The sequence below is a fragment of the Balaenoptera physalus genome (genome assembly GCF_965194825.1).
Source record: "Balaenoptera physalus genome assembly, chromosome: 10".
Taxonomy (NCBI): Eukaryota; Metazoa; Chordata; class Mammalia; order Artiodactyla; family Balaenopteridae; genus Balaenoptera; species Balaenoptera physalus.
The window spans coordinates 8,764,379-8,783,030 of record NC_138889.1 but is presented as its reverse complement, the minus strand read 5'-3'; the positions used below and the strand labels follow the sequence as shown (position 1 = coordinate 8,783,030).

General features: G+C 39.4%; 1 protein-coding gene across 10 annotated transcripts in view; it reads right to left on the bottom strand.

Moving 5' to 3' along the window:
- Positions 1-18,652, bottom strand: part of CDON (cell adhesion associated, oncogene regulated) — a 103,100-nt gene that overhangs the window by 28,140 nt on the left and 56,308 nt on the right. For all 10 annotated transcript variants that reach the window (XM_082409706.1, XM_082409707.1, XM_082409708.1 and 7 more), the window contains 7 exons: positions 15,661-15,950; positions 13,881-14,055; positions 11,304-11,432; positions 7,786-7,989; positions 6,054-6,235; positions 5,472-5,577; positions 596-718 (listed from right to left, as the gene is read on the bottom strand). In XM_082409706.1, the coding sequence (XP_082265832.1) occupies positions 596-718; positions 5,472-5,577; positions 6,054-6,235; positions 7,786-7,989; positions 11,304-11,432; positions 13,881-14,055; positions 15,661-15,950 (1,209 nt within the window). The remainder of the gene's footprint in view (positions 1-595; positions 719-5,471; positions 5,578-6,053; positions 6,236-7,785; positions 7,990-11,303; positions 11,433-13,880; positions 14,056-15,660; positions 15,951-18,652) is intronic.

Genomic DNA, 18,652 nt, shown 5'->3' with positions numbered 1-18,652 from the left:
ATCTTAGCTTTATAATTCAATCTTTCTGAGCCTGTTTCTACTTTGGCTATTTCTATTATTCAAGTGTGGTATCTTCTCTTTTCAATGATGGTAATATTTTACAGCTAATCTATGTATGCAGGCAGAGCTGAGAATTTCACTTTAGAATTATCGACTAATTCAGAACTTTACTACACTTCATTGAACGAGTAGGTAGTGTTACACATATCTGTCATTCAAGAAACCACTTTAAACGTACGTAGTGCTTTTCCTTAAAAATCCTTATACTTTTTTTTAAGGATTCTAATTCTCACAGCAGTCTCAGATAATTAGTCAGCAAATATTTCTATTCCTTCATGGAGCAAAAAAAAAAAGAAATGACTTACTCAGAATCACACAGAAGTTAATGAATATAATGAACGTTTATGTAAACTATTCTTAAGGCAAGTTCTCTAGCTGACAGAAGCCTAGACTGTTGGGACAGTCTAAGTGGATGCACCTAAAAAACGGTCCAAAGTTTCTTTAGTAAATATATCGATAGTCAGGAGGAATAATCCAGAGTTCAGAATTCTAGTTCTGTCCAGGGAGAAAGCACTAATTCTGGCCCCTCCCCTACCTTTCGTCTCACAGATCATCACGTTACTAAACTCGCTCTCTCCTCCTTCGTTGAAGCATTGCATTTTAATATCATAGGAGGTTTCTGGCTGCAGGTGGCCTATCATGTGCCACTGCTTTGAACCTAGAAAGGAAAAATAAAAGATAAGCTTTACAACCCACAACCTAAACAACACTGTCAATAAAATCACTTAGTAATTTTGAAATGAGGTTGGAGCAGCCGCCATCACCATATATAGTCAGTTTGTGCAATAAAAGTGTACTTCATATAAATATTTTAGCAATGCACAGCAGATAAATAGCATTTCTACTATGTGGTATGAACAAATGGTAAAGAGAAGAGAGAAACTGAATTAAAGCTCTACCTGTGTGTAGGCAGACTTTGTGTCATTACAAGTAATTAGTAGTAAGTCCTTCATAAAATACATGTTAATTTTATGCATAAGTAAAAAAAAAAAAAAAAAAAACACCTCAAGTCCTTTGATCCCCTAGTTCAGCCCAGCAAGTCAATCACTCTGTCCACCTAACCAGAAAGCAACGCCACGTATGAGGTCAGAAAACGGTGCCTTACCCAGAACAAGTGACCACTTACAAGACAGGCCTCAGCGAAACTCTCAATCCCACTGTAATAGACACAACATGATCCAACATATAAATGAATGCCTGAATTCGAGAACAGTCAGAAAGCAAAGTGTACTATGGGAAACTCTTGGCTACCGCTCCCACCATTTCTATCCTTTTGCACCAGGGTCTCCAAACCACACAAGCATCTCTAACAGAATAATTCTGTTATCCATGGTGCGCAGCCAGCATTTCATTTAGAAACACTTCTAAACTGAACACTCCAGTATAAATGACTCTCCATTTTTACTTCTGTGGACCTGTGACAAACTTTAATAAACAGGGACACTTCTGCCAGATTCAATGAACTCTTCAAGCACTTTTAATCCTTCTTAGAAAATACCTCTTCAACCTGTTTCCACTGTTTCTTAGAAACTCAACTATACCACCAACTGATTTAAGAGTCAATTAAAGGGGAAGAAAAACAAAACAAAACCAATCCATGCACACAAGTCATATCTACTTGGCTGACAGGACCAATAGCTCTGGGATCCTTCCTAACTCAACACAGACAAAAACACCTTGACCTGGAAGCACCTTGACCCCTTTCCAGGACACCAACACAAAGCCCCTCGTTCATATTTTATAAGCCCCATGTTTTATAAGGAAGAGGATCTGCTTGTTTTAGGATCAAGGGACTATGAAAAGCTCAAGAAGTGAGGAATTCTATGCCCCATTTATAAGTGTAAAGAGGACCCTAAAAGAAACTTGACTCAAAATCTACTTGAGACAGGAACAGATCTATTTTTAAATTCCAAAAACTTTTCTAAAAGACTTCAACATTTTTCTGTATCTTTAGGTCTTTCCCAGCCTTCCACTCACCTATCACCATTCGCTTGAATAATTATTACACTAGATTTGAAGTTTTCCTTTCGTAGCACTAGTAAAAAAATGGAATTAAACTGAACTTCTGATATGTTTCTAATAAGAGAGAATAAAGTAATACATATTTTGTTAGATTAACATCCCGTTGTTATGGTAATTATTCCAATTACAGGAAATATCGGCAGAGAGAAAGTTTTACGGCTCACTGATGAATAAGACACCTAAGTGCATTATTAGGTTTAAAATCAACCAACCAGCGTATCCTTTGCTTAGCAGGCAGTTTTTTTCTCCAAGAATATTTTAGAAAGGGTAAAAAAACCAAAGCACAGGCTTAAAGATCAGGATGACTGATACTTTGATTTACCTGGAACTCAACTTAATTTACAAGATTAAAATATTCATCACAAAAACATGGTATGTTTGAAACGTTTAGTTTATCTAAATGTGGAACCTAATTCAGAAGATAGGATAACTTAATATAATTGCTCTTCTCTTACTGTATTCTTTAACAATGTAATTGCGTTTCAAAGCTTAAACAATTTTGAGTCAATATACATAAGTAATCTAAAACTTTAAAGAAAACTTTACGTACAAAAGATAAATACTTCTGCTCCTCGGTTTGGGAAAACAAGCCAATAGCTTCCAACTGCCACAAAAAGAATTTCAAGTGCATAAACTTGAAAATAAGGAAGGAGCAAATTACACAGCACAGTGAAGCCCACTTAAACATCTAACTGCTCCATCTATTATGTTCACAAACAAGTTCTCTGTGAACCACAAGGCAAAGCTCACATGTACAGACGCTTGTAGTGAAAACAAAGGCTTCTTTAGAGCAATTTCCCAGTTCCACACTCAACAGTCACTTCACTCAAGCCTGCAAAAGTTCAAAGATTTAACTAGAGAATATAGTTTAGAAACTGTTTATCAGCGGATTATTTCTAGAGTAAAACCCAGAAGGGTGGGGAAGAGAGTGATACAGATGGAGACAGAGAGGGATGTTCATTTTACTGACATTTGCCTCGTTTAGAACGATTTTCTAACAAAAGTGTAGTCTCTCTCAAAAGATTTTAAAAATAAAAATCTGATAGCCCCACTCGCCTAACCCAGATAAACTAAAATGAAGACCGAGCCAGGACTAAAGTGTAGATCAGTCACTAACAATTCTTTCCATTTTGTTTTCTAAACAGCTTTTTTATGAAGTAAAATATGCATAAGGAAAAGTACCCATCACTGTACAGCTGAATGTTCACGAACAGAACACAGCCATGGGACCAGCAACCAGGTGGAGAGAGAGAGGGGTCCTGGCTCCCCCATCCCCATCATGCTCCCCACCGCCACTGCTCCCTCAAGGCAGCTACTATCTCAACTTCACAGAATCCTTTTGCCACTAACAATGATCTTTCCACATTTCCCCAATTCTTAACGTCTAAAGCAGATTTGGGGGACTCGTTTCTTTCCTACTTTTCCAGATTAAGAGAAGAGAAACAATCACTCTTTCATTCAAAAAATATGCTGGGTATTAAAACTTAGACAATAAATTTTTCATCATATTACAAAAGTAATTCCATTGGATAAACAGTAAAAGGAATGCTGCAATATTTCAAGAGACGTGATGGTGCATATTAAAAGTAATTTATTATAAGACTACTTGTAACAAAAAACTATGTGCAGTATTTGACGTCGAGAATTCAGAGGAAAGAAACCTTGGCCTGGGACGATTTTCTGACACAATCCATTAGGAGACTAATATTTCAAAAAAGAAGAATCTTGGAGTGAAAAAAAGACGTTGGAAGAAGCTTTCCTCCCAAACTAAGAATCCCTTCCAAGATATCACTGAGAAACAGGCACCCAGCTTCTGCTGAACACCTCCTGAATTAGGGAGCTTATTATTTTGTGAGAGAGCCATGTTAAAAATGCAGTATTGGAGGGTTCTTCTTCACAAAATTTCCTTGTAGCCCCCCTCTCCCACCCCAACAGGTTGAGTTCCTCTCCCACACCCTAGTCCTTAAATACTTGGAGACAGCTGTCCTGTTGCTGGGTCACTGTCTTTTTTCCAACCTCATCATTCCCACACACTCCAATCTTCTTTTTGGACTCCAAGCATTCATTCATTCCTTCATTCAACAAACACCAGACATCTCATCACTGTAGGACTTGGGACACAGCTGTGGGAAAGAAGGCCCTTTGCCCACAGCAGGTTAACATTTAGTGGGGGAGACAAACTTTAAGCAAATAATTCCGTACACACACACATACACACAACTAAACTAGGATAAACTGCATGAAATACACATAAAGCACACGGTTAGAAATCACAAGGGCATCTCCTGTCAATGGGAGGGGGTTCTCTGAGCAAGGAACATTCAAGCACACAACAGACAGAAGTGGAGGTCCTAGATGAAGCCTTGGGGGAGGTAGCTGGAACTGCCGTGTGCCAAGGTCCCGAGGCAAGAAAGATCTTGGTGCACACGAGGAGACAGAAAGAAGGCCCATGCGTGACGTAAGACACGGTGAGGAAGGGAGAGTGTGTGACACATAGTGGAGGTGAGGCAGGCGCCAGCCAGACCACGTGCGGCCCTCAGACCACAGGCAAAGTTCCGGATTATATTTTCTTTTTTTTAATTAATTAACTAATTTATTTTATTTTTGGTTGTGCAGCGCGGCTTGTGGATTCCCCAACCAGGGGTTGAACCTGGGCCCTTGGCAGTGCAAGTGCGGAGTCCTAACCACTGGACCGCCAGGGAAGTCCCCGGATTATATTTTAAATGTAGTCAAAAGGCAGTTTCAACACCCTTTGCCCTCTCGGCTGTTTTCTTCTCTACATATATTCAACTTCTCAGCATCTCTAAAAATGGGTAACACACTCAAGATGTGATCTTTCTAGGACAGACTTCTGTCCTAGAACTGTTGCCTGAGACATTCTTTTTTTAAATATAGCTAGAAGTTGTAATTGATTTTTATATTCAGGCCACTATTCATTTAAACAAAACAGAAAAATTTTTTTTCAGATGAACTACTGACAAATCATATCTCCCCCACTCTTTTGTAACTGACTGTTTCTTTAAGCAAATGTAAGATGGTATATATACAGCTGACGCTTGAACAACGTGGGTCCACTTTTACACAGATACTCGGTAGTAAATGCTACACTACTACACAGCCTGTGGTGGGTCGAACCTGCAGATGTGGAGGAACCCTGGATACGGAGGGCCGACTGTAAGTTATACGAGGATTAACCCCCCCATTCTTCAAGGGTCCACTGCACTAAATTGGAAAAATTATCTTTCTTGGGGAAAAATTCAAAGTAATAGTACATATACCATTTCATTTTTTACTCTATCTTAACTTGGGATAATGTTTTTCATAACATTTATAAACCCTCTCCCTCCAAAGCTCCTTTATTAGGACTCCCACTTGTCCTTGTAACCTACCTTCTACAATATCCCTCTTGTAATCACTGTCATTGTCACTATCTGTTGGCCGGTAATAGATATAAAATCCTTGAATGGGAGTGTTATTGTTACTTGATGGAATGTACTAGAAAAGAGAAGCAAAGACTTGTCAAAAGACAAAAATAAATGTAACTTTCACATCTATTAAGATTTATTTATCTGTGTGGCAATATTTTTTTAGCTTCATTTTGCAAACATCCTTGATGGTCATTTTAAATTTAATTTAAAGGTATTAAGAGCATTTTAGCTTACTGCAGGGCTAAACAAAAATAAAGCAATATATCTCACCAGGTTCAAAGACATAAAAGTACATTGGGTTCAAAAGGAATAAAACATGAAATGGCGATTAAGTTAACATTTGGATGAGAGCTGAGGAAGCAATCATCTTATTTTTAAACCTGCCCCTCTTATAACATGTGCTCTTACACAAATATCTGTGCCCTTCAATTTCCCCTTACTTGAAAGTTCAAAAATTTGCCGTTCATAGTATTGTGTCACAAGATATTAAATTAACATGGCCAAATCAGAAACTCTTCTCATTAGAGAAAATGTTTTACTTACCGTCCACTTGAGCATGATCTGAGTATCACTGACAGCTTCTGTGTATGCGATGTGAGGTCCAGTTATCGGACGGTTAGAAAAACGATTGGGGAACCCAGCCACCTGATAAGGACGAGAGGCCGAACTCCGAAAACTCTCACCATAATGGTTGATAGCAATGACCCTAAATTTGTATGTTGAACCTTTTGAGGGGGGGAAAAAAACACAGAATTTTTTAAAAGCTATAATAAGACATCTGAAAGGACAATATTCAAAATACGACAATTGTGCTTAAGTATCTCTCTACAATGACAACAACATCCTCGAAAGCCTAGATGGTGAATAGATTTCAACACAGTTGCCAACTCCTATTCACTGGTATTGCATGTGTTCACTGCGTGTGTTCAAGATTCCAAGACCTTATTGGGAGTCACTGGGAGAGACGGATGATGTCCGTCATGGAAGGGGGCAGGGAGAAAATGGGAAAGAGCATGTTACTCTTTCAACATCCTGTTCTAAAGTCATACCCATCAAATACAGAACTAGCTGGTGTATCTGTGCTCAAAACTAGGTTCTTTTCCCTTTGAAAGAAACAACTGAAGTGAAGTTTAATACGGTGAATACGTGTGTGAAGAGGCACTGTGTGGGTGATAGCAGATGTCACTCTGCTCCCACTAATAATAGGATAAGGGGAGCAGATTTAAGCGACAACAGAAGGTATCTGTTTGGATTAGATATTAAGAACTTAAAAAAAACCTCTAAGGATTGTGAGTTTCTGAACATCTGAATCTAAAGAATAAATTAGACTCCTAAAGCAAGTTTCCTAAAAGCTCAAAAATAACCCCTGGGCATCTGAAGACAGTCTTTTCTGTCTGTAAATTGTTCCTTAGCTTTGCCCATATTTAAAACTGCCATCTTCTCCCAACTGTACCCCCATGTTCCTGGGCTCCTCATGTTACCTGTTTAGACAAACACAGGTATTTGCTACTAAAGTACATTTAAAAGTCCATCAACAAAAATGGTCATGAAACCCAAACAAATAAAAGTAAAGAAAGTCGATTTGTGATTACTGCTTTTCTCTTTTACAGTTTAATTTCTTTCGTACACTGGGGGGCTGGGGGAGTCCCCTGCTGCTGAAACAAAACTTACAGAACAAAGAGGTGTCAGCGTGTCTCGTCTTCATAAAATAAAGCAACGGGTCCAACCATGCTGAGATGCGTTATCAGATCGATTGTAGTCAAATAAGCAATTTTCCTCTTAAAATATTCATTCACAGCAAAACAGACACACACACACACACACACACAAAGATGTCACCACAACACTGTTTCTATTTATTCACAGTTAGAAATAATCTAAAGCCCAGAAATGATGAATGGGTTAAGAAAATCATGGTGTACTTACTTGGTAGATACACAGTTATTAAAAATTGAGTTTCTGAAGAATTGTTAATGATACTAGAAAATGCATATGATATAATATAGGGGAAAGGAGTCACAAGATAATATTTATGGCACGATCCTGGTTTGTATTAGAAAGGAAAAAAGACTAGAAAGAAATACAACAAAATATAAACAATGGTTATCTCTGGATGGGTGGGTTTCAGGTGATTATCCTCTTTTTATATTTTATTTTCAAATTTTTATACAATAAGCTCATATTACTTTAACAATTAGAAGAATATGAGATTATTAAGAATTTGCATCTAAAGTCAGCACTGATGGTTTAAGAGAAAATGTTTGCATATCACTACCTGGCTCTAAACTACGCACTTCCACAGAAAGTTTGGAAGGAGGAATGTCTTCAGCTGCCACCAGCCAATCGCTAGTCCGCATCCGTTTATATTCGACCTTGAAGGCAGTGATTGGAGACCCCCCATTTGCCCGAGGAATCCAAGTGACATAGACGGACGTCTCTGATGCAGTGGAGATAGTGGGCCGATCCGGTGCCTCTGGGACTGGAAATGGAAACATTCATTTCAATAACCCGCGGCAGCAGAGACAAGAATGACTCAAATCGACTGCAAGGGATAAATCCCAAACATCATTGTCTTAATGGCTCTTCACCAAACTTCCTTCCAGAGTTAACAGTATTATGACTACCCTCCTGTCCTCTGTTAAAAGCCAATGGGCAATGAAATCGCCAAATACAGCACGGAAGGAAGGAAGAGTGAAAAAATTTATAAATTTGATAATTAGCTCTGAAACACTGAAAGTTAATGAGTATGATCATTATGACCATGCTATCTTGGATTCCTGGCTAAAACAGTGAGTACGTAATTATTACTTGATGCTTCAAGTCTGACCGTGGTTAAAATTTACAGGAAATTTTCAAAATGATGTGTTACTTAAATGTTTTTCTTTACCCATCCAAGCTACAGAAAACATATTCAGCAAACCATCTACAGATTATTATATTAGCTATTACTATTGTAGCCTATCAATAATCAGTAATGTAGCTATTACTTTTGTAGGAATGCTACTCCAAAAAACAGACTGCAAGCAGTAAATAGGGACAAAACTTAACCAATAATATCAATACTAATAAAAATGGGAGGAGAAAAAGCAGGAAGGCAGGAGGCACAGTTAAGTAAAGAGACAAGTGCTATCAGGAAACTGATAATCCACGTGATCATGCACATGAACTTGTAGAAAAAGGGGGTCAGAGAGCTAATGTCTGGCAGTTTTCAGTTAGCACTGCCAAGGGGAGGGGATGTCCTAGTCCCCAAATGGGACGGTTTCGATTCTGTGGCAGGTGGAAACCTCAGCAGGGAGTTCATCAGTCATTTAAACCGTGTACCTAACACTTCTTGCTGACCAAGCAATCTCGTGGTTGTAACGGGTTTCCCATTTGGTTCCTAAAGGAAAAGATGCAGATAGAAACAATCTGGTCTGTATGACAGTTACATTAAACTGCCCATTTCAGTTTACATTAATCACCTGTGAATTTTGTAAGAGTGAGCTGGTTCTCAAGAGATCAACTATCCTTTGGCATGCTAACAATCAAGTTTCTAGAGCTAAAACAAGGAGGACCAACTCTGGGCCACGGTTACATTACTCTGGTGAATTACTCAGGGAGCCCTGACTCTGTCCAGCCTGGGCCTGGCCTCAAGCAAACACCCCTCTGTCTCAACACCTCTTCAATCTGACTACAAATACACAAGAACAAGATAATGCTGCATGTGGTACCTGCATGGAGAAAACTGTGGCATTTTAAAAATAAACTGCTTAATGGATAAAAAAGAGGAAGATATTCAAAGCAGGCAACTTGGCATGATACTTACTGTATTCCTTTCAAGTTAGAAAGCAATGGAAACAGAATGAATAGAAGTGTTAGTGAATCTCTTTTTTTTTAATACCAGATAACCAAACAACTTCCTGTGTTGATTCACGTGAGGTTAAAACTCATCAAAGAATACCACAGACCAAATAGAAAAAGAAAGTTATTAGGGGAAAATCTCTACTGAGAAGAATAGCATCAATATCTAAAAGAAATCGTGTGTGACTGTTAGGAGATAAAAGAAAGAATACTGCTCCTGGCGTTCAAATATCTGACTGTGAATAGCAGTTCCACCACTTTCTGGATGGTGGAAGATGATGATCTTTCTGGATGATCTTAGGCAAGCTGCATAACCTCCTTGAGAGTCTCAGTTTCCTGATTTGTAAAATAGTTATGCTACCTTCCTCACAGGGATGTTGGGAAGATTAAATAAATCACTTCTTTATGGTTATCTCTGCTTGGATAACTCCAAACTCGTGACTTCCAGAACAGAATCCACAATCTCCACCTAAAGATTCTTATTACCTATCTTGGTAAATGGTCCAAGTTGCCCAAGCCCAAGTCACCATATTTCTTCCTCTCATTCCGTGTGGATTCAACTCCCTTTATCTCTTACCTGTGTCCTCCTTCTCCACTCACACTGCCACTATCTTTATTTCTAAGCCTCACCTGTTGCCACTCCTCCTGTCCCGTCTCTAAAATCCTTCAGGCTTCTTTATAGCTTCTGGGGAAAGACTAAATTTTTAAGTACATCATATACGGCACCCGCCCACCTCCCCACTGTCACATCACTTCACACAGCAACCAGTCACACGCTCAGTAAAATCTCTGAATCTCTAAATGAAGTAGAACATGTCATTCATCTGTCTCTGAACAAGGAGGGGTCTCTGCCTAGAACTGCTTCTCCTCTTTCTTCATCCAGCGGCAACATTCTTATCTTTGAGGCTTAGCTCAGGACACCTCTGATCACCACTGAGCCTCCTTCATAGCAAGTGAGTGATTTAGATATTTCTCTTCTGACCTCACAACACCAAGGGTGGAATCGAAATCACTGTTATGGGTTAATTTGTCTGTCTTCCCTACTATATTGGTATTGGTTTAATTGTCTGTATCATCCACTATACTGTAAACTTCTCCAAGGGCAAGATTTATTTTATCTCTGCTGCTCCAGCATTTAGTACAATGTGTTAAGTCATAAGGTTTTTGTTCTTCCGATGTCAGTTTTATACCTATGAAGCTGACACTCCTATATCTGCTTAAGGAAGCGGAAAGGTTCCTCAGAAGTAAAAGGACTCAAGAAAAAGCAGCTCATGATATTGAAGATGCAGAGGTGCTCCAGAGGGGTGTTCAAATGTTACGGCTTGCTTTTGTCTGAAACCAATGCATGGAAGACTATAAAAATAGGGAGGAGAAGCTTGAAAATTCTTAGAGCTCAGCAATAAAATGTTAAGCCTTCCCTAGATCACGAAAAGCACATTATGTTGTAACAGTAGAATTCATGTGTGATTAAGTACTAAAAAGAAGTCTTTTGAAAATTCTACTGCTACGGCATCTAAAAACTGTTAACATATAACAAGAATGCTGAGTATGCCATGTAGTCCATTCAATAAAAAAAACTAAATCTTACTCTAGGTACCATCATACATTCTGACAAATCATTTTTTTAAAAAAAGTCAGATGTTCAGAGTTCAAATGTAAATTTGGTTTCCTTGCCAGAGAGGAGACAGAAAAATCCCTTTTGTGAGTTATAAAAACTTAGTATCGTAACATTTTGAATCTGAGTTTAAATACAAATCGTGGTACTGGGTTACCAAGATCTGAATATAGGACATTTAAAAAATGGTTGAAATAGAACCTAAAAGAGCTGTATGGTAGGATATAATCTGAATAGTAAACAAACACCCTGTGCCACTCCACCCCCCAAATAATCTGAAACAGGTCAGTTACATGTGAAAACAAGCAAAATGAATAAATGAAGGGTCTTCTCTTTACCTCCACTGTGCCTGGAGGGATCTGTGAGTATCACTCCAAAGTTGTCTGCAGCCTCTGAAACAACAGGGCGCTTAGGGATGCCGACAGGTGGAGAGGAGGCCTGGGTGTTTTTGGATGATGTTGTTTTCTCTAGAAAGGTATAATAATAATAATAATAATATAATATAATATAATATAAGCATCTATGTATAAGTAAGAAAAGATACTATGAAACTCACCTGGCATATAGATACAAATATATAAACTTATCATTACAGTGTCTAAATTTAAAACCTACATTGTAATTACTTAGCTAATATGAGGAATTAACTTTAAAAATTACTTTGGGGCTTCCCTGGTGGTGCAGTGGTTGAGAATCTGCCTGCCAATGCAGGGACACGGGTTCGAGCCCTGGTCTGGGAAGATCCCACGTGCCGTGGAGCAACTAGGCCCGTGGAGCAACTAGGCCCGTGAGCCACAACTACTGAGCCTGCACGTCTGGAGCCTGTGCTCCGCAACAAGAGAGGCCGCGACAGTGAGAGGCCCGCACACCGCGATGAAAAGTGGCCCCCGCTCGCTGCAACTAGAGAAAGCCCTCGCACAGAAACGAAGACCCAACACAGCCAAAAATAAATAAATATATTAAAAAAAAAATTACTTTGGCTTTTTGTAGTACCTATAACTAAAATGTGTCTTTCTTCACCAGGCTAGCTTTAATTTACACATAGAAAAAATGACACAAGTGAAAAAGCCAAATGACTAGAGTGAAGGTTTTCAAACTATTCACTCATTTTTCTTTTTACTGCACATATTTCTTAATTCTGACACATAAAATTCATTATTTAAGAGCTTCTGTTAAGCTTCTACATGGGAAAGCTGTCATGTTAAGTTTTAAAATTTCAAGAGGCAAAAAGTGAAATTGGGTGATTGTTTTAAAACTGAAATACATGCTTACTATTCAGTATTTGTAGGTCAGACTTTATAAACAACTAAGGACTAATTATGGAAGTTAACTCAAAATACATTTCAAATAAGAAATACTCATTATTTTTCAGGCCAGGCTCAGTAATTAGATGAAAGGGTCTTTTTCTTTTTTTTTCTTTTTAATTAATTAATTAATTTATTTTTGGTTGCACTGGTCTTTGTTGCTGGGCGTGGGCTTTCTCTAGTTGCGGCGAGCGGAGGTTACTCTTTGTTGCAGTGTGTGGGCTTCTCATTGTAGTGGCTTCTCTTGTTGTGCAGCACGGGCTCTAGGTGCGCGGGCTTCAGTAGTTGTGGCACACGGGCTCAGCAGTTGTGGCGCACGGGCTTAGTTGCTCCGCGGCATGGGGGATCTTCCCGGACCAGGGCTCGAACCTGTGTCCCCTGCATTGGCAGGTGGATTCTTAACCACTGCACCAGCAGGGAAGTCCGAAAGGATCTTTTTCAAAAGCCAATAGACAATTTCTTCTCAATCATCAGAACTCCCTTTTAATACTGTGCCACCCTGAGAATACTCCTCTCCCCAATTCCCATCTCTGCTCACTGAAGTCTTTTTGTTCATTTATGGCCAACCTGCAATGGCATCTTTTCAATCAAGCTACCCTCACAAGCTACCCCACAGAAAGACTATCCTCTGGCATCTTCTCTGTAAGTCTTTCCTAGTCCTTGTCAGATCTGGTTTCTCTCCCTATTCCCTTGCCCTCCTCCAGTCTATCCTTACCCTACAGCCAGTATGTCCCATTGAAACACACAACAGATTGTGTCACAACTCTGCTCAAAACCCTCCAAAGCTTCCAGCTCACTCAGGGTCAAAGTCAGTGTCCTTGCAGGGTGGACAACGTATTTAGTGCTTTGGCCACTCTGCCATCTCCCTGAGCGTTCTCCCCCCGCCCCACTTACTTTACTCCCATCACTATGGCCCCTCAGTGTTCCTAGGGCACACCAAGTACACCCACCCCAGGGCCTTTGCACTTGCTATCCTCTCTACTGGGATGTTCTTGCCCTAGATACCCACATGGTTTTCATGCACCTCCTTTAAGTTCTGCTCTGCTGTCAACTACTCATTGAGGAGTTCTCTGGCCACCTGCTCAAATTGTGGCAACTGCTATCTCATACACTTCCTATACTATACCCATCCCTTATTTCTCTTGTTAACACTCACCACCTACTTATGTTCTTATAACTTATCTCTCCCAACTAGAATGGAAGCTCCATGAGGGCAAAGGAGTATTGTCTATTTTGTTTATTGCCTGGCACAGAGAAGCCATTCAGTAAATATTAGCTGAACTGAAATTTTGCCTTGAGTTGGTATTTATGTATATATGTTACCTTTCTTAACAAAGTAGAAGCTCCATTAGGATGGATCTTGTCTTGATCATCTTCATTTTCCCTGCATCACCTACCCTACTGTCTTACCTATAACAAGCCCTCAAAAATATCTGTGAAATACTGGATGGAATAGAAGAATACAACCATCCAAATGTGGCCTCGAAAGTTACTATGAAAGGTTTATTTAGGAAATTTATAAACAAGAATCTCTACTACCCCAAAAGACACCTATTATTAAAGTGACATCAAGACAGCCAACTCCTTCCACTTAAGGAAGATTATATTCACCTTTGCTCGTTCGGAAGGTGAGCATGGCAGGCTGTCCTTCACCTGCTGCACTCCTTGCCACCATCAAAACTTCGTAGAGACTCGATGGCTCCAGTTCCGTTAAATGGAGCTCATTTTCACTTCCTGGGACTCGAACTGTGTACCATCTTCCCACCACGCCAACACCATCTTCCAGCTACTCGAGGGAAAATAAGGCATTTTTTAAAAAAAAGGGAGATACAGGGCAGAAGAAGCTTCCATTCCAACTGGATAAAAACTAGAAGTCATTCAATTCCAGATGAATTTTGGGAAGTAATACACTATCGAAAGTGAAAGAGATGTAACACCTCTTCACATTAAGAAATGGAAGGAGACCTATAGCAAGAACTTAGGGATTCTCACTGTGAAAAGACTCCTGCTCCGTTAGCTGCCACTAACTTACGGCCTCAAGCAAGTTATTTGGTCACCCAGTTTGTTTCCTTTTCTTGTAATGAAAACAATGCTCCTTTCTTACTGGGCTAATGGGAGAATTAAATAAGTATACAATAACATGTATTAATGATAATATATACTATGCATAATATATGATAAATCAAAATATATATTATGTATGTCTATACGTGTATAAATTATATAATTATGCATTATATATTTCCAACAGTCTTGCTTCATGTCTTGACACTGTTCAATGTGAGCTCGAGGAAACAGAAAGAGATCCAATCCGTTGGGTCTTGATTAATGGAACCGAGAGCCAACATTACATGGGAAGTTTCACATGGATAAGAATATCAGTGAAACTATCCGCATCTAGAATCATCAGGTTACAAACAGTGAATAAACTCTCAAATATCACCATGTTAATTTTTCCAGATATTAAAAATATTACTATAAGGGGAGGGATGGAGTAGGAGGTTGGGGTTAGCAGATGTAAGCTTTTATATACAGGATGGATGAACAACAAGGTCCTACTGTAGAGCACAGGGAACTATATCCAATATCCTGTGATAAGCCGTAATGGAAAAGAATATGAAAAAAAGAATGTATATATAGGTATAACTGAATCACTTTGCTGTATAGCAGTAATTAACACAACATTGTAAATCAACTATACTTCAATAAAAAAATACCTAAAGAAAAAATATTACTGTTAAATGATGGATACCAAAATGTCTTGAACATACAAAATTATTTTAAATACGAGTGCATCTCCTCCCATTTCATTTACAGTCTCATTAAACAAAGAGGGGAGATTTTTTTTCATTTTGCTTTAATAGAAGCCTGTGGATGAAAAACATCATCTGAAAAATCAACTGAGACAATCAAGGTTTACCATAATAAATGACCAAACAATGTAAGGTTTTAATACAATTAAGAGAACTTGCAATGAAAACATTTGTCAGAGATTATAAGGGACAACTTTGTTCAAACAGTTGTTTCTAATAAGAAACTGCTTTTTTACTAAATAAACTTCATTCTGCCATCTCAGAGAGGGAAGGAATTACTTTTTAAAAATTGGTTTATAGAACTTTATACCCAAGGGGTTAAAATATTTGATTAAAAATGTCTAGAAGTTACTGGGTTCTTAGAATCCCAGTTTGAGGGGAAATTATTTGTACTTCATTCTTACTGCTTTTATAAGACTGGTAAATCCAGCATGATTGCTGGCATTTCTCTCCCAAACTCATCATTCTGGGACACTCCTGTTTCCTGCCACTCCACAAATGTGAAAGATAATAAGCATGTGTTATACACAGGATGTGAAGGTGTGAGAAGGAAAAGATGATAAATGAGAAGACATTACCTTTCGATACTTCACAAAATAGGCATTGATGGGCAGCCCGCCATCCTTCCCCGCCCTCCAGACCAGGTTGTACGTATCTGGTGTGTGAGTCTGTGGGGGGCTCAGAATGATGGGGGCATCGGGGACAGAGGTACCACTAGCATTGTTCTCTGATGACGATTCTGTAGCACTGGAATGTTCCTTCAACGGAAATGAGCTCAATAGTCCAGTTTCTGAACCATCACTTTTATCATTCTGAGTGGGATCAGAAGGTGTGACTATTTCTGCTTTTGTATTTGTTTCAAAAGGAACTGCAGAGAAACGGAGAAAGAAAAAGAGGAGATTGAAGAAATTCATTATTTCAGGGTCTCTCATACAGTGATCTAACACACTGTCAACACAGTTTGAGCCCTAGAAGTTAAAGTAGGTAACATTTCAATTTATGATTCATGGAAACATCTAATCTCCAGTAGCCATCTCTCATTCATGAAGGAGCAAATTAATTGTCTGAAAAATCAGTTCTATGATGCAGGAGTTTAGTAGCTGAAAGGATGCCATTCTTCCTTGCTCGACACCAGCATTCCCTCTTTTACAACAGCAATTTGCTAGTGTAACCTCAGAAGATTTTAAGTTGGAGAACAACTTTTAACTCTAGTTGGTAAATGAAACACAATGAGTAATGCATTCCCTTGGGAACAAAGTAAAATAAATAGTAAAGAAAAGGTCAAGAGTCAGGCTATTACCTACTGGGTAGCTAGTCTCCAAAGATATCTCAATGTTCACACCCTTGAGCAGTCCCCTCCCACGCTGAATCCGGGCTGCCCTGTGACTCGTTTTAACCGACGCCAGGCCCAAGAGAGGCTGCGCTCTTCCAGGCTTAAGCCTTAAGAAGGCCTGGCACCCCTACTGTAGTGCTGCCACATACAGATAGATGTCCAAGCTAGCCGTGGAGAGGGGTGATGGGGGTGAGGGAGAGGGGGAGGGGGAGAGGGGGAGAAGGGGAGAGGGGGAGAGGGAGGGGACGTGGGTGCGGTCCAGCCCTTACAAAGATGCCACACGTGTGAGTGAAGCCACTTTGGCTGTTCCAGTCCCAGGTGCCTCTGATTAAAAGGGGCTAAGAGACTCCAAGTAAGGTCTGCAGAACCGCCCATCTGCATCTAGTTAACCCACAGAATTGTCAGGTAATAAAGGAGCTGTTGTTTTAAGTTGTTCACCTTTGGGGGTAGTTATACAACAACAGATAACTAAATACCTACCCTACACACATAAGACAAGCCACAGGCAAGAAGAGGGAAGAAATAAAGCAAGACTAGCAAAGATAAAGGACGAATTTACTTGTTTCCAAACGAGCCCTCTTTGTGGATAGAACACAAGGTTGGCTTAAGAAATTGCCAATCTATATCATACTAAGTGAAATAAGTCAGAAAGAGATAAACAAATACCATATGATATCACTTACATGCGGAATCTAAAATACGATGCAAATGAGCTCATCTACGCCACAGAACCAGACTCACAGATATAGAGAACAGACCTGTGGTTGCCAAGGGGGACAGGGGTGGGGGAGGGAAGGATTGAGAGTTTGGGATCAGCAGACGCAAACTAGTGTATGTAGGATGGATACACAACAAGGCCCTACTGTATGGCACAGGGAACTATATTCAATATCCTGTGATAAACCATGATGCAAAAGAAGATGAAAAAGAATGTATATGTATAACCGCATCACTTTGCTGTACAGTGGAAATGAACATAACATTGTAAATCGACTATCCTTCAATAAAATAAATTTAAAAAAAGAATTTGCCAATCTAAAGATAAAACAGGCAGACAGCTTTAATACTTATTACAATGAGCATACAGAATCTATACAGGAAGGTAAAAATAATCTATTTGCACTGAAAAAAATAAATTGGTCACCTACACCCAAAAAGAATTACAGATCACATATTATGTGCCAAGCATTGTGCCAGACACTTAATAACCATCATCCCATTTAATTCTCAAAACAACATTCTTAGGTAGATGGTAATATACCCACTTTACAGATGAAGAAAGTCGGGTTCTGAGAGATTAAGTGACAACAGCTGGCAGGAGAATGTTAGAGGTGCTGCAGTGAAAAAATGAGAGAGCAATTTATGAAAACAAATAAACTGCCAGCACAATAAAACCCGAGGGTTGACAGCCTAGTTTCTCTAAAGCACTATTAATACTGGCAACGAAAAGTCTCCTACTTTTGTGGAGGAAGGGAGCTGAGGAAACAACGGCAGAGTTTCTTTTCCACAATGAAGTCGGATTCCTGGTGCAAGGTGGGAGTGTATTAGGAGAACTACTGCAGTTTCATAGAGAACTGACCAAAAAACAGGACTAACAGTGGAAGGTCGGTTCTCTGGTTCTCTGTTTGTTTAAAAGAGAGAAAAGGTGTCCCAGAAGCATCCCCCATCAAAGAAAACAAGAAGCTAGTGGGAAAATAATACAGAAGAAAACTAATTAAGTTCGCTGAGACAGCTTCCAAATATTGCTCCTGGAACAGTCGTGTTTATCTAGTGAGTCAGAATGTGGGCTGGATGTGAAGGGTGTGGTCGAGAGCCTGCTAATGCAGAGATGGACTCTAGCAAGTAGGGGCAATCAGCTGTGGCTCAGGGCAGTGGAGAAGGACCTTTTTATCATTAGTGTTTCACGGATCCTCTGGGCAGGTCACCACTGGGAAGGGGTATTTGGCTGTAGAAGAGTTTGAATACCACACGCCTCAGTTTATACAGAGGCATGAGAAAAAATGTCATGCTACAGCCTGTGTCTACTGCAGGAGTATCAAAATTCCACTTGTGTTCAGGCTGCAGTGAGACTTTTCCATAACTTTTATCGAAAAGGGGATTCAATTAATTTTCTTCTACTATTCCCGATAACAGAATTTGAGCACTCACAGATACTAGATACAATTCATAAGGCCTTCACAGTACTTTCCAAAGGTTCTTCACATACACGATCTCAATTTATCTTCAAAATAACTCTG